Source organism: Rhopilema esculentum, unplaced genomic scaffold (assembly GCF_057945365.1).
Source record: "Rhopilema esculentum isolate cy_ngs unplaced genomic scaffold, ASM5794536v1 HiC_scaffold_36, whole genome shotgun sequence".
Lineage (NCBI taxonomy): Eukaryota > Metazoa > Cnidaria > Scyphozoa > Rhizostomeae > Rhizostomatidae > Rhopilema > Rhopilema esculentum.
The window spans coordinates 874812-890937 of NW_028300847.1; the positions used below are offsets into that span (position 1 = coordinate 874812).

The 16126-nt window shown below is 34.1% G+C and overlaps 2 protein-coding genes across 2 annotated transcripts; one reads left to right on the forward strand and one right to left on the reverse strand.

Annotated features, from left to right (window-relative positions):
* Positions 1 to 272: 272 nt before the first annotated feature.
* LOC148957194 (dol-P-Man:Man(5)GlcNAc(2)-PP-Dol alpha-1,3-mannosyltransferase-like) lies at positions 273 to 8722 on the reverse strand. Its single transcript, XM_089115691.1, has 9 exons — positions 8517 to 8722; positions 6225 to 6324; positions 5389 to 5536; positions 3948 to 4108; positions 2804 to 2924; positions 2163 to 2368; positions 1488 to 1552; positions 996 to 1131; positions 273 to 692 (listed from the first exon to the last, which is right to left on the reverse strand). The coding sequence occupies exons 1-9, from the start codon at positions 8701 to 8703 to the stop codon at positions 554 to 556; spliced, it is 1263 nt and encodes a 420-aa protein (XP_088971817.1). The 5' UTR covers positions 8704 to 8722; the 3' UTR covers positions 273 to 553.
* A 224-nt stretch (positions 8723 to 8946) lies between these two features.
* Positions 8947 to 15790, forward strand: LOC148957195 (proteasome subunit beta type-6-like). The gene is made up of 7 exons (XM_089115693.1): positions 8947 to 9094; positions 9337 to 9404; positions 11080 to 11211; positions 12991 to 13120; positions 13517 to 13571; positions 14650 to 14739; positions 15584 to 15790. Exons 1-7 carry the CDS (start codon positions 8999 to 9001, stop codon positions 15712 to 15714), a joined length of 702 nt encoding a protein of 233 aa, XP_088971819.1. The 5' UTR covers positions 8947 to 8998; the 3' UTR covers positions 15715 to 15790.
* Positions 15791 to 16126: the final 336 nt, after the last annotated feature.

The following is a 16126-nucleotide window of genomic DNA, read 5'->3' on the forward strand; positions in this document are numbered from 1 at the left end:
AGGGTGTAAAGTCCCATTACCCTGCTCACTAAAAGAACTCTGAGAACCGGATCGCTTTTTTATGAAACTGCGCAAAGATGCAGGTGATACAGGGAGTGGGAGGGATATTTGAGGAATATGTTGCTTTAAGACGGCTGTTCCGCCTGTTACATGGTTGAACGTAAAATATTCAGGGCTGCAGCTGGAGGTAAATGAACTCAAAACCCATAGATTATTGGGCAGGGGGAGTAGGCTAGGGCCCTGGCATTTCCGAAGCAGAATGGTACCTGAGAGTGTAAAAGCATGACTTGCGCACAGATTTAAATATAATTTTAAATCATAACAAATTCTTATACTATCGGGCTAGATATACTGACAGAAGTCGGTAAATAGAATAATTTCCAGGATTATACAATTTTTATTGAGAAAAATTTTATTGAGAAGTATATTTAATCTTAACGGCATAAAAAGCTTTCCAAAATTATTGCTAGGTCCTCTAAAACAAAGAGGACTTGGCAAGTCACAATTTTGATCTTCGGAATGTATTGGGAATATACGGCCAATGCTGTCAGAATTACGTTTTCTTCTGCTTTTGCTTCGACACATAGAGACCGATGATAATAATGAGATGGCAGGCATGGATCGTCAAGGAACTGGCGCTTGTCGATGGATAGGTGTTCCAGCATAATTCAAGAAGACCCAAGATAAGTATTCTGGAAAAGGAAAGTTCATAATGTTAATCAGAAAACAGAATAATTGTTCAGAATCGCATTAATCATTGTTTTCAATGAATATTCTGGGGTATAGCTGACATTAAAAAGACACCAGGAAAATGAATTTATCTTGATAATACAAAAAATGGTCCGTCGCGGTGTTCAAGAAAAACACAATTTTAAATAACGCCAATGGGTTTTATCTTAAAAAAATATATGAATAACAAGAGATACATTATTTAACCAACTAAAAGTTAAACAAAACTGAAGATAGGACACCAAGAAGCAATAAAAATAACTTACTTGACTGGTGTGATCAAATCTGTCCTCCATAGTAAAAATGGCAAAGTATGGAAATACCACACATAGAATTGGTAATGAAGTGACCTTGAAAAGCACATCCCAATAAAGTTGGAAGCAAATAGAATCTCTAACATACCTTTTTGCAGCTAAGGAAAATTGTCACTTGAAAATAAACCATCTCTAGTAATTTTGAGAGCGAAACAATTTAATGTAGAACTTGTGATTCTAAAAATACCTGATTTTTGCATAAAATGAAGTGGGAAATAAGTAAATCTGAATAGATTGTATTATACGTTAGTAAGATACAGGATTTGACATGCTGAAGATTAGATATAAAAACTGCAGTCAGAAGGGCATGAAATACCAGCTTATAATCAGTTATATGTCTTTACGAAACTAAAGTTATCTAGTGTAAAATGAGAGCATCGAGTCACATAATCAAAGGACATACATCCAAGAGAAAAGAGAAGAAATTATATTGTATAAGGATACTTGTCGCGTCCAGCTTCGTTCCTACAAAGTCTCTTGTTAACAATGAAGACCAGCCACTAGCCGGTCTGCCAAAAGACAACAAGATTTTAACAAAGATCGAACAAAAGTATCGGCAAAATAGAATTACTGATTTCAAAATTCGTTGCTATAAATTCTACCGTGCCTATTACAGTGTCTTTTCCAAATTAACGACTAACAAGAGAGTGCTATCAAGGTGTACCAAGACGAAAGCAAGGCAGACATGTGGAAAATAAAAATGAACAACTCTAAGTTAACGGCAATCGTTGATATTGTTTAGAAATAGAAAAAACTTCAGTTTTTCTGCAATTTATATCTTTATTAACTTGATAAATTTTCTCTTATTTTGCACCGGAACAGTCATCTTAGAATATTTATAAAACCATAAAAAAACTTGCTACAGTTTTTTGAATTTTCGGTTATTAAAAAAAATTGGCAGCTCTACTGGAATTTTGCGGCAGGTGATGCAATACTTTTCGAAGATAAGTGTATAGGGCTAGGCCTCCTGCCGAATGGTAATAAACAACGTTTGCAAAACAGGTCTGTTGATTGGCAAGGAAATTCAGCTTGAAATATAATAGTTGTTTTCTTCAAGGCAAACCTGACCTGATATCCCTCTTCCTGAAAGAATAAAAGCTAACAAATTGCACCGCCTACCTCGGCCATTTCTTAATCCAAAATGTTATCAGAGTTATGATGTGCAGCAGGAGAAGTACAAAATGAAAGTATCTGTTCAGAAAAAGCCATTCAGGTAAAAATCTCCAGTTGACTGTCCACGTGAAGAAGAACTGTCTTCCAAGGTCGAATGAGCGGGCAACGTAAGCAACAGGATTTGTAAGCAAAAACGGTAGACCAAGAAGAATCTGGAACGCAGAATGATAACGAGATACGCATATTGCAGAAAAGCAGGGCATTTAAGATCGAGCTCGACAAAGCGAGGGAAGCACGAGAAAGGGATGTTATAAACCTGTTGCTATTGTTTCATGTACGTGAATTAACGTTTTTTGCAAAAAGTGGCTAAAGCTCCACAATGCCCCCCTTGCTCCGCGGTGCCTGTCGTCGTGCGTAGTTAACCAATTGTAAAACATAATCTTCTTTTCAAGACCTTGTTAGTTACTCATTTGTGACTCCTTAAAAAAGGCATGATCGGAAACCGTGTGTCACACTCAAAGAGCTTATAGAAGTAAGTTATAAACAAATCACGTGGAGATGCCTTGAACAGCATCAGGCAGTAAACAGCAGACTTGGAAACTGTAATTTAATCACCCAAGGACGAATGCAATAAATTGTTTTCTTACCTGCACAAGGGCACATAGTGAAATTTTGAGGACTGCCTGAGGCAGACCAAATGTGGTGAGAAGCACCAAAAGCAAGCCAGGAGCAAACAGGAGAATGTTCATTTTAACACTTACAGCCAAACTGCAAAAACGAAAATGCTTCTTTATGCTATTTTGAAATTATGTAGTAAAAAAAGCTGTATAAAAATAATGTGAAGGAGAAAATGATAACTTGTTGTTTACGGGTTGTTTACAAGACCCTGCTGCAGAATAGAGACTTTCAAACTGACAATGAGTCACCCCTAGCATATAATACCTAAAAAATAGAATGCCATAAATGTCAAATGAACTTTGAAAACAAAGTTTGGAATGGCATTGGGCTCTTACTCTCAAGTGGATGTGTAGATAGAGTGTTTGAGAAAAATCCTTAACAAACAGTACAATATTTTCAAATTCTTTTAATAAGCAAAAAACAGTTGCTTATTTGTAGTAAAATTAAATAACATACACTCATGTGTAAAATCATCCAAATTCTTACTTTTTACATTCATTTGATATATGTACCTGCTTTGAATTTACATTTAAAATTTCACTCCTTCATATTTTCATAACATTTTTGTTTCTGTTTATCATTTAATATTTCAATGCACATAATTCACCAGTTGGTCAAAACACAGCATACAGATTGAGCAAGCGAGCTTGAGATGTAAGAAAAGATAAGTCCCCTCTTCTGAAAGTGTTTCAATTCTTCAAAGGGCCACAACAGCACATGGAAAGGTAGAACATTTTCGGAAAAGGCTAGGACATAATTTTGGGTTGAGATGGGAACTTTTTGTACCAATACATGTATGCAAATGTAAACATGTGCCTGTAAATGACCAACGCATTTTAAATTCAACAAGTGCTTTTAAACAGAAAATTCATGAACATCAACATAAAAAAATATGTGTGTAAATAAAGATGTAATTAATATGAACAGAAGGAAAGAGTAATAATGTTTAAAAAGCAGGTGCATATGGATGAATGAACTGAGAATATGAATTATAAAACACAAGAATTTAATTCATTTAGTTGGTGAAAAGGCAACCGTAACTTTATCTCAACCATAAGCATTTATCTAAAATCTGACCAACCTACTAAAATAAATGAAAGATCATTTAGTCACCTGTACAAAATGCAGCCAACATTCCAGTGTTCCTTAAACATGCAGCAAAGTGAAACATAGAACAGAAACATTGCAACTGGATCATTGAAGAGTCTCAGGATGAAAATTGAATGGATACGATAGGATGCACAGCATAAGAAAAAGAAGGCATAAGGTGGAACCTAAAATTTAAACAGAGTATATGACAAGAACGTCTACTTACTCTGCAATTTATTCTGTCCATAAAAATCAGGAATGTATCTTTTTGAAACACAAATTCAGAATTCCTTTTATCAAGGTGGGCTCAAAACTGTACAAAATGAAGCAGATCCTTCATTAAAATGGAAAATTAAGAAGGCATCTTTCCAGTTTTTCTTTAGAACGGGTTCTTTAATTTTGAATTTATTTTGGTCCTGAAAAGTGGCCCATTCATTAAAAAAGATCATTTGAAAATCTTTTACCAGTAAATACAGTAGGCCCAAATTGCCCAAGATGTGCAAATATTGCACATAAAAAAAACAAAAAAATTGTGACAAAAAATTATTGAAAATTCAACAGCCTAAGATTTTAAAAAACATTTGTAAAGCAGTGGGAGGCCATATTCAATTTAAGGGCAGCTCTGCAAGGTGTAAAGTATTCTTATAATATTTAATTAATAATTGTAAAATGCGTAATTGAATAAACATGCTACCTCAAAAAGAGATGGAAAAATGTCTGGACATAAATAAGCAGCAAATTACATAAAGTAATTTAACAGCAACGTCACAATTTAGTGACATACTCTACAATTTCTGTATTATCATGGAATGTAGCTGCCAGATCAAATGGTAAGATATTTTTTTTATGAACAGCTGCTATGATAAGAACAGTTTCTCCTTCAATTTTCTTGATTTCTGTTCAGTTTATTATAATACAAATGGTATCATTTAAAGCAGTACTGAATAATTTTGGATAGCAGGAACAAAAACTGCAAATAAAAAGTCCTTCATATGGCCCCAAGAGTAATCAAAAAGCCCAAAATGCCCAACACAGCTTACAAAGAATTATCTAAATATCACTTGTCAAGAAAGGCTGCCTCATTTAGAGGTATTGAGAATAATCTACATTGATCCTTATTTGAACATTTCTAAATAAATCCTGATTTGCAAACATTTGTTCTCCTTTTCTTAAACTTTCTAGGTGATAGGTTAACATTTTGTAGAAATGTAAAAATGGAACCAATCAAACACACCCTGATAACACTCAAACTATGTAACTTTGCATTTGAAGATAAGTTTTACGTCACCTCCTGGTCATTTTGAGATGAAAAGGATTGTAAAATGTGGAATCTATTCAGTGCAGAAAACACTTAAGGAAAATAAATACATGCTACCTTAAAAAGAGATGGAAAAAATGTCTGGACATAAATAAGCAGCAAATAACAGATAAATTCAATACATATGCAGCAATAACAATGTCTTACTGTTTTGCTTCTGTGATACAAATAGAAAACAGCAACCAGAAATGCTATGTATAGCACTGCAAACACGTATTGAGCAAGTCTTATATTCAAGCCATGTGAAGTTAGGAAATAGAATCCACTGAAGATGTAGACAAAACCAGCAGGATACCTAAACAAATTGCATCATCACAAAACCTTAACTTAATATAGAAAAAAAATACCTCACAAACTGCAAGTGAAGTCATTTCTTGTTAGATATGCCAGAAGGAATATAGGCTGGTTTGGCAGTCTGCCAGATTTTTTACTCTTGAAATATATAATATTAATGATAGACAATTGACAGAAAAATCTAATAAAGATGATTACACCAAAACAAACTTTTGATTAGCAATTTTCGATCTTAGAATGTAGTTGTTATGATTTATCACTCTGCACAATTAACTTCGTTTGATTGTGTTCGATTATTCGTTTTCACCGTTATATCTTGCTTGCCGTTAGCTTGTGTTCTTTTATACACCTGATGATTGTTTACACATGAAACTCAGAGTTGTGTCACAATAGTCTGTTTATTTTAGTCTATCTATATATATATATATATATATATATATATATATAATTTAAAACCAAAATTTAAAAACGAAGCCAAGTTAAGCAATAATTAGACATTGCAAAAAGGCCTTTGTCTGAATAAATGCGATAAATTAGTCAAAAATAACTTGCAAAATGCATACTAGTAAAATGAGCAAAAAAGTGTGACTGATGTAGTTCATAGATGGCAGTTCAAAGTATGTCTTATTTCTTTGCAAACAAGTTTCATTTGAGGTAAAAAGTCATGTGATTCAACATTTACTACTTACACTAAGGGACCAGTTGCTCCTTTTAATTGGTAATAGTCATATGTTCCATTCAAAAAACCTTCAACCTCTTCCATGTAGGCTTCCCAATCAATCTCTGTATCTAAAGAGAAGATAGGACATAATAGTTATAAATTATATGGGCATAATGATAAAAGCGATAGCCCTCCCTTCTCCACTAAAATCTTCTTCTAAATGAAAATAAGAATAGTTTTTTGTGTGGATATGTTATACTGAGTAATCTTCAACCATACAGAACCTTTTCATACTCAAATTTGAGAACATGTATAATGACTTGGCTATGTGTAGCTGCAAGTAATGCGAGTTGAAAATAGCATGAAAATAGCATGCCAGCATAATATTTTGATCCTTTTGGTAATAAGAAGATTTTGGCCTGTTGGTTGGATCTGTACTGTTAGGCTTGTGTGTAGGAGCCATCAAAACATCTTTAAACCAGTCTTGGCCATTAACTTTCTGACCCTGTTCCCTCTTTTCCTGAGCATTACAACCTCTTACACCCCCCAATAAACAGTGAAGTGTGTCATTATTTTCAATTCGTCTGAGATCAAATGCAGACACAATATCAGTCTTGGGGAAATTTGAAATTACCATAACAACATCAACAAATGATTGCAATTAAATTTTTATTTTGTGTGCATTGCTCATGTGATAAAAAGCAGCACAATTTATTCATTTGACTGCAGTATAAAATATAGAATATTCTGCATCATATTATAGTTACATATCTGTATCAATTGTGGTTTTACTTCTTCCTGAATGAGTCAGTGTCAAGAGGCCCTCTTGTCTCTTTGGTTTGGCACATCTTAAACCTAACCCATGAGAGTTTTATTTAAACAAAATATATCTTATCCACAAACTGGCAAGCCAGACTGCATTCTTTGTAATGCACTAAGAACATATTCTCTGCGCAACCTAAGGTGGTTCTGAAAACATCTATATGTGAAGACATTCTAAAAATAGCAAAAAATAATATTTAAATAGTTTCATGCTTGTTTTAGCTAATTCTTGTCAGTAAGTTGCTGTTAATCTTAGTCTTTTAGTGATTATTCTTGTTTTTGTTATGTTATTTTTATTGCTAATTCAGGATTCTAAACTAATAGTGGTTTTTAAAAAATCTTGTCATACAGAAGTATCATTAATCACATCTGCCCCACGCAAAACACAGAGAATGCAGTATGGTTGGCAAGTCAGTAGCCAAACTTTTCCCCTGGTACAAGAAGTAAATTTATTCCTTATTTATGGCTAGAACTGGTCTGCAGAGTTTGGCAGTTTACAAGGAGATCAGCAAACAAATGTCTGGTCCCTTGGATTCTGCCTAACTCCATATAAATTCCCTCAGTATACATTGAATCCGCATTTAACTAACTCTCGTTATTACGAACCTAATTGTAGGTCCCTTTATCATAATTTTCCTCGATATGACAAACTTCTCTAAAAAGATTCACTGTTTTTTGGTCTATTTTTTCCCTGTGAATATTTATCACTATTTCTCAGGGGAATTATAATTGTCAGTGACAAAACATACATTGGCAAACATGCACTTTCTATGATGCAAAAATTGGAGAAGAGATTTGTGCAAAAGTTGACCCCTTTTCAAGGCTTTATGACATTTCAGTGAACAAATCCAAACACAGAAGACTATAGGAGACATTTTTGTATTTGAATTCTTTAAGGAACATTTAGTGTTGTGAACAAGATTTTCATTTTGATCCCTAATTTAGCAAAAGTAGCGGATTTGCAAACTATGCGATAAAAAATAGCAGATTTGACGATTTCGCTACTCCCCTACAGCTCCTCTCTTTAGACTTAGCTATGCTTTAAATCTAGATTTTGGCGACATTCAATTTAATGAAAAGTGGTCCATGCATATACTTCCCAGACTGGAAACTTTGCTGCGCGCCCGCAATATATTGCCCGCGCACACCTCTGCGCGCTTTTGCATATTGGCCGCGCAAAATCCCCTAGATCCCTTGACAATAGGATTTAACATTATTAACAATAAAAATAACTAAGAGTGCATGATTTCAGGCGCGCAGTCTCAAATTTTCAAAATAAACTTGCCCGCGCAAGAAGCAAAGTTTCCAGTCTGGTATACTTCATGGATTATCGACATACCTATGTCCGGTGAAGTACATAAAAATAAGAGGACACACCCATGTAACGCCCAGATCTCTAAATACTACACCCTTTAGCAGGCGTGCAGGAACATTTTAGAAAAAAATATCTCCGGTGTGCACTTGCCATACTCTCCAGTCTGGGGCTGGGAAAACTTACATTTTACATTTCTTATTACAATAATATTCACGAAGATCTCGGCAAATAAAAGGCAGCATGCAAGAATCCATGCGAGCTTTGGTTCAAATAATACATCCTTGGTGATATTCAACAAATCTTGTACTGTCAATCCCTTAAAATATTGCTTCCAAGGTGCACGTTTTCCACTTTTCCTTACTGGCGCCATTGTTTTTTGTGTGACCTCGGTTCAGTTCATCGACCTCTTTTTCAAAAACAGTTTCAAAAGAAATAATCACATTTTTTGCATTTTGGCACAAATATCAATATTGGGAAGCATACATGGGAAAAAACAAAAAGATGTAAAATCTAGTTTTAATGAATGCAAGACAAAAGCTTGCGACAGAAAAATAGGATTATGGTGTCGTCATGACTTTGGCTGACTGTGGCCTTCATTCAAGGCCTAAAACCCTCGTACCCCTGTACTTGCAGCCTCTAGCTCGTGTAGTCAGAAAACTTTCAAGATGGCCATGACGATGCAAGCAACTGTTAGAATGAACTCAATAGGTGCGGATTCAGATATCTATCCAGATTGGTATAATGCTGAACACAAGACTGGGGTGAGTACCTATGTCAAAAAGTAGTTGCAAAGAATCTGGATAGAAAGTAGGAATGCATAAATGTCATACAAATCCTTAATTGTGGACTAATTACCTTACCTCTCTGCTAAAAATGCTTCTTCCAGTTCCATACCTAAGCCATTTCAAATGATTATTAAAATTTTGTAATGTTTTGGCAAATTATCAGTAAATCAGTTTTAATCCTTTATATTCATATTTTATGTTCGTTCGAACATTTTTAGACTACCATTATGGCAGTTGAATATGATGGAGGAGTGGTTTTTGGTGCAGATTCTAGAACAACAACAGGGTATGTCTTCCAGTCTTTTTTTTAATTATTGTCATTGTAATAAGCCACAGTGTGCAATATTAGCTTTGGTGATACTTGGTTTGGTTTTCTTTAAACATTTTTCTTCAAAAGATACCTTTTACCAATCTGGATTCAACTCCAATGTTGGAACTGAATTATTGTTAGAATTCTGCAGACCTATGGCTCTAATAAGAAATGGAATAAACGAACGAAACCTTTTCACTACAGAAAAATATGATAACAACAAAAGCAAGACTTTACTGCTAAACAATGTGCTAAAAGATAAAACAAAAGAGGTGTTACTGATCACAACAACATGTCAATCAACTAAACAGATAGGTGTCCATTGTTCCTGTGGCGGGGTAACTAAAACTTAGCAATGTAAATATAATCATCATAATCCCAACAACTTCTTTTCTTTCACCTTAACATAACATAACAAGCATAACAAAATACTGCAATGTAGGCTAAGAGCCTTACAAATTGTTAATCTGAATACCTGTTGTTTTTTTTGTAGAAGATGGTCTCAAAAAACCTTTATGTAGTTAAAAACAGAAACAGAAAACCCTAAAATATGCCCAAGTACTATCTAAAAACACTGACTTAACAAATACTGGATCACATAAGAATTTTCTGTCTCCACAATAATTGTCCAGTTTCTGTTTGAATAAGTTCAATGATTTGGCATCTACTACATCTCTTGGAATACGGTTCCATTCATGCCCAACCCTGACACTGTATATGCGCTTCATTTCCCCTCGTTTTCCCATAGTTGTCCATTTTCAACACAGACTTTATGTCATAACAGGCGTGTATATATTTTTGTATGTCACAATCATGTCCCCACGGAACCTTTGGTAAACTAAGCTTGGAAGACTTAATCTCTTTAGTCTCTCTTTGTATCCAAGATCTGACTTGCTAGTGTCTTGTCAAAATATTTCTCATCATAAACTTTGCTTTTTGCTGTCCACACTCACTTTAGCTCCATCGCTCACCAGATATGCTGTTATTGTGTGCATCCATTACTCTAATGACTATCTGATAAATATTAGCAATACTGATTGAGGTAACTTGGACATGCTTTGTTCTGAGCAAAATTTTCTAAGAATTTTTACTGCAGTTTAAAGTTTGAACACCAGAAATGATTTGATTTAATTTCAATTTAGCATTGGTTTCAAGTGAACAATTATTCGATGAATTTTTAACCTTAGAAGCAATGTACCCAATTTCGCATTTTATATGAATTTTGAAAAAAGATGTCTAGATTTTTTAATAGATAGATAGATTTTTTGAGAAAGCTCCCTCCTGACTTTGATAACCTCTTTGGAAAAGTTTTTGCAGTGTGCAACTTTCAATGACTCTTGAATCAAAACTTAAACCCATGTTGAATATATTCCTTTCCCCTAGTAATGCCTTGCTGCCTCTCTGCATGATGAAATAAAACAACCACATATTTGAATGATGAAATGTTGTGCCCTTAACTCTTATGTTTGAATGTATAGGCCTACATACAGGGGATATAAATTTTACCCTTTTGTCATAATACTGGTTTTGAACTTATAACACTATTTGGTATTGAATCGATTTTTGTTTTATGTCTTTTGCTCTGATTATAATTTCAATTGGAAAAATGTTTTCATTATGTGTTCAAAGTTGTATTTCTTTTTTTAACTAGGGCATATATAGTGAATAGGGTAACAGACAAGTTGACTCCAGTTACTGAAAACATATTTTGCTGTCGATCTGGATCAGCTGCAGACACTCAAGCCATAGCAGACCAAGTAAAATATAATCTTTATCTACTCAGGTATGCTTACACCTTTCTTGACTAATTTTTTTTTCAAAAAACAAATGTTTTTTAACTTTTGAAATGAATATTGAACACACTCTTTGCTTATTTGAATAGTGAGGGGAAAAATGCAGATTTTTTTCAAAAATTTCCTTTCCTCCCTCACAATTCACATTTTTTGGAAAAAATCTTGTATAGTTACAGAGTAGCCCAGATATCTTCCATTAACAACCATAGATGGCCATCCATTCATAAAGCGATTATTTTTTAAGAATGACAATCTAGTTCACATTTTTTAACTATAAAAAGGGGGAAATGCACATATGTGGTCAAAAAACTGTGCACCTCTCAATTACCAAAGAGTGTTAATTTGATTCAATAAATTGGTTAATACTTCTTTGAAATGATTTCTGAAATTAAGATACATCATAATTACAAGAAGAATATATCGGTCAATACGATATGAATACAGCTAATAGATTCAACATCCACAGAGGTCATGTTTCTGTATTGTACTGAATCATGATTGTGCAGAGCTTTGTTGAATTACAAATACAAGCTCCCAGGAACAGGTACTTAAAATCAATGATTTCCATATCAAGTATCTTAGAAAAATCCTAAAATCCACAAAGGTAGTTCATCCCCAATGTGTTGCCATTTTCATCAAGATCTGTGCCAATGTCTTTCTGTCCCTTTTCTCAATAAAACTGGTCCCCGTAGTACACGCTATAGAAAAGATATCTCTTGTCATCACCTTGGCTTCCTGGCTTGCTGAATTTTTTCAACTTCCCCTCCCCATTATTTGTTTATTTTTTATTGCTGTTAGAATTCATCGAACTCTCGGAAATATCTTCGTCATAAGAGATTACTTAGTTTTCTTCTTTTTCTGATAGCTACTTTCTCCGGTTTCCCCCCTCCTGTAAATTGCTGTAACTAAATTGAATTGAATCATTAATTAAGTTGACTCATTAGTATATTCCATGAAAGTCATCTTTTGATCTGTATTTTTAAAGGAATTTTTAGAAAGGCAAATTGCTCTAAGGGGGCTCTAAAGAGTCAGTGTCTTTTATAGCTTGCCTCTTCATGAAAAAACCGGGTTTTATAAAGAGAAATTTATCCAAATACTTCCCAAATCCACATGGTTGTGGAGTTTTAATTCAGTCTTGCATGTGCCACTTATTACAAGAACAGACACAGTCTATTTTCTAAGGAAAAACATAATTTTATGGTGCGCATTTTTTCCCCTCACTTATGAAATTCTGTGGTTAAAAAATGCGCAGACCCCTCTAAGCATGTCACTTGGGAGGAGCAACAATATTTGTTTATGGGCAACCACCTCAACACTGAAGTAATGTTATGCTGTGACAATACCTTTGGAATTCAGTCAATGAGCTGAGAAATTGAAAATTTTACTGTTGTCATGGAAAACTCGATATTTTCATGAATTGCAGCTTCCACTTTTCAAGTACACAATGAAAAACAAAAGCTCTCTATCTTTGGATTTGGAATTCATTGAAACTATCATCAAAGGTTTGGTTTATCATACCATATCTCAAACTGCTTGTTACTCCTCCACAGTGGCGTAGAAATAGGTGTGCATTTTTTACTCCCAAAATTGCCATGCGCATTTTTTCCCCACACTGATCATACATAATTTCTTAGAAACTTTGCTTCATTTTAAAGGGTCCTTGATCCTTGTGTGTACATGTTTGACTAGATAAAATTCTATAAAAATACCTTTCTTTATTCTCATTGCCATTCAGTCCCACTTTAAAGATTTAATGTATTTTTCTGTAGAATGGAGTTGGGTGAGCAGACTACAGTAAAGACTGCGGCTAATTTATTCAAAGAAATATGTTATGCTAAAAGAGACAGTGCTGTTGCTGGAATAATTGTTGCAGGCTGGGATGAGAAGTCTGGTGGCCAAGTAATTATTGAAAAGTTTATTTGTTCATTCTGATGTTTATTCTGAATGATTGAAAAGTTTATCCTGATGGCAAAATTATTGCTAATGTTATCTTTATTTTGTTGTTGGTCATTTCAATCTGTTTACCTTTGTGTCTTGTTTATCATATTCTCATAGAAATGGCATTAGAACTCTTTACAATACAGTACTGCTAGAACTATTTGTAAACGTACGTACTCAAAGCTCAAAAGATGACATGTTTGCTTCATATAGCTCTGCAAAAAGACAGCCTGTAAATTTTGGTTTATTTTTCTGATTCGGCAAGTTACCTCTCATTGAAAATTCAATCCAACCAATTAGCAGTGATATAAATGTCTAGCCTTGTTATTCATTTGGCATTTGTACAATACTTTGCAGGTATTTACTGTGCCTCTTGGTGGCATGTGTGTTCGGCAACCATTTTCAATTGGAGGTATGTGTTGCTTCATGCTTGATATTCCACAATCTACAGCAAGCTTTCAATGTCTTGTAATGAAATAAGAAATGCCTTATAAAATTATCAACCTACCTATCCAGTTTTTAAGTCAGTTTCAAACATCTACACTACATCCTATATTTTTGCCACAGTCATTTTAACATTTTAACAGTTTGTTGATATGTAACAGTCTAATCTAATACCTTATCTGGTAATTATTCATTGCTTGAAGGTTTCATGTATTTGACTGAAAGATTTGCTTATGTGCTTGCAGATACATTTTGAGCATAGCAAGTTTGTAGTTTTGATTAATTAGTGAGGTTTCCTGTTTAATATGAATAAACTGCTTAGAGATTTTGGCTTATCAATATTATTTCTATACATTTTTTGTTATTGTATTAGTTTATTGAATGTTAGTTTTTAGAATAGTGAACATACACAGATCAAGATTAACATAAAGCAGTTTCAAGGATTCAAAAGACAGATCACTTACTATGTTGCATCATATGTTGCACTTACTGCAAAACAAGCACGCACACTTGTTTTCAAGGAACCCGATTTCCATCGAATTCTTGAATTGTGTAGTATTTAAGGCTGTTTTATTGATTCTAGGCATGAATTTCAGATTTTTGGCCCTTGAAAACTTAATGATCTGATGCCATTGTTGGTGGATCCGGCTTTTGAAATGTCAAAATAGTTTTTGAGTTCAAGTTTGTGGCCAGTTGTTTTAGGTTCAAAATAATCTTTCACATTAGTTTATTCATTTTAACTTAAAGGTATATATTAATACAATAAAATAGGTAAGGTAAGGTAATAGTGCCTCTAGATGGTCAGGCAAGTTTAGGCAATATTATGGGTCCCTCAGAAAAACTGTTGAGCAACTAAAGCACTGACTTTATTGCATTGGGATAGGAAAAAAAATAAAAGTATGATATAATATATTAAAAGCTTAATAGCTTAAAGTATAATGACAAATTTTTTCAACCCTCTAAACCTTCCCAGCGCAACTTATGCAGAACCTGTGGCTTGAGTAATATACATGTATGTATACTGTAAGACTAAATCGATCTTTCAGGATCTGGGAGTACTTACATTTATGGGCATTGTGATGCAACATACAAGCACAACATGACAAAAGAAGAATGCTACAGATTTGTTGCCAATGGTCATTATCATGTTTTTCCTATCTTCATGCTATGCCTATTTGCAATGTGTTTTCAACTTTTTTCAATTTATCGACATTTTCATGAAGTTTTATTTGGTGGCTTTTTTATTTCTTTGCCAAGGTAAATAAGACTAGATGTTGGTTCTATGTTTTGATTACCCGATAATTAATAGCTCTATGATTATGGAATAACCCAGGTTTTAATTTCTTTCAGATTAATTTCCCCAAATATTGCTCCAATGTGAAAACTTTATGACCACAAATAATTGACATTGGAAGGTTTATCGTGCGACTTGTTTGAACTTCGCCTAAACTACAAACGTTGTTCTGGGGGTGGAGGGGAGGGGCAGGAGTAGTAATGTTTGGGAAGAGAAATTGAAAATACAAAGCCAATTGTTGATGTTAGTATTTCGAAAAAGGGCCAAATCTAAGAAAACAGCGCCCGTTTTGTCAAATATGGCCGCTTTGATAAGTTTGATTCTTGGTGAAGGCGAACAAAGTTTGTTTCCTGTCTTGCAGCAGTTACAAAGGCACTGATACAATGGCGCTGATCAGCTTCTGCTGAGGGACCTTTTCAAGTATTCGTGTCACTTTTTGCGATAACGACAACCAGAATCCAATGTTGTGTAATAGAATTTCAAAACAATTAAGCTTGTCTTAATATAATATTTTGAATTTAAACTTGACTAAATATAATATTTTGAACTTAAAGTTGATTTAATTGGCTGTCTCAAAAGTCATTGCATTGTAAGAAATATTCCTTTATAACGAACACCCTAACTTTCCCCATTTTGTTAACATTTCAACTAAACTAAGCTTCAAATATTTTAATTTTTTGTTGCAGCTGTTGCTTTAGCGATGTTCCGAGATGGCTCATCTGGAGGTGTTATCAGGATGGCTGCTGTTAACAAAGATGGCGTCGAGAGAAGAGTTCTCACTGGCAACGAGATACCGAGGTTTTATGAAGGCCAGTGAAGAAAACTGTTTTTAATATTGTTTCACCATTCTTAAGAGAAAGCGTTTTGTTAGTTAAATAATATTTGTTCTCAAATGATCTCTTATTGTCACTTCATTTCTCCTTCCAGTATGTAAAATCGACTCAAAAGGGGACCTACATCGTTCTTAAATATTCTTATCAACAGGAGTTTACGACAGACATCGCACTTATTATTTTTTGGCGTTATGTTTTAACATTAAGTTTCAACTAGCTCAAGAGACTTTCTGTACCCTCCCCAAGGTTTTGCAAATGTTCCTTTCAGGAGGGATCCCGTGATAGAATTTACGATAGAAAATGATTTTGCACGTGATAGAAGTATGTGTTTTGGTAACCAGGAGTCCTGTTACATTATCCCTTTCATAATTGAAAGATCAAATCTTGTTTCTAGCT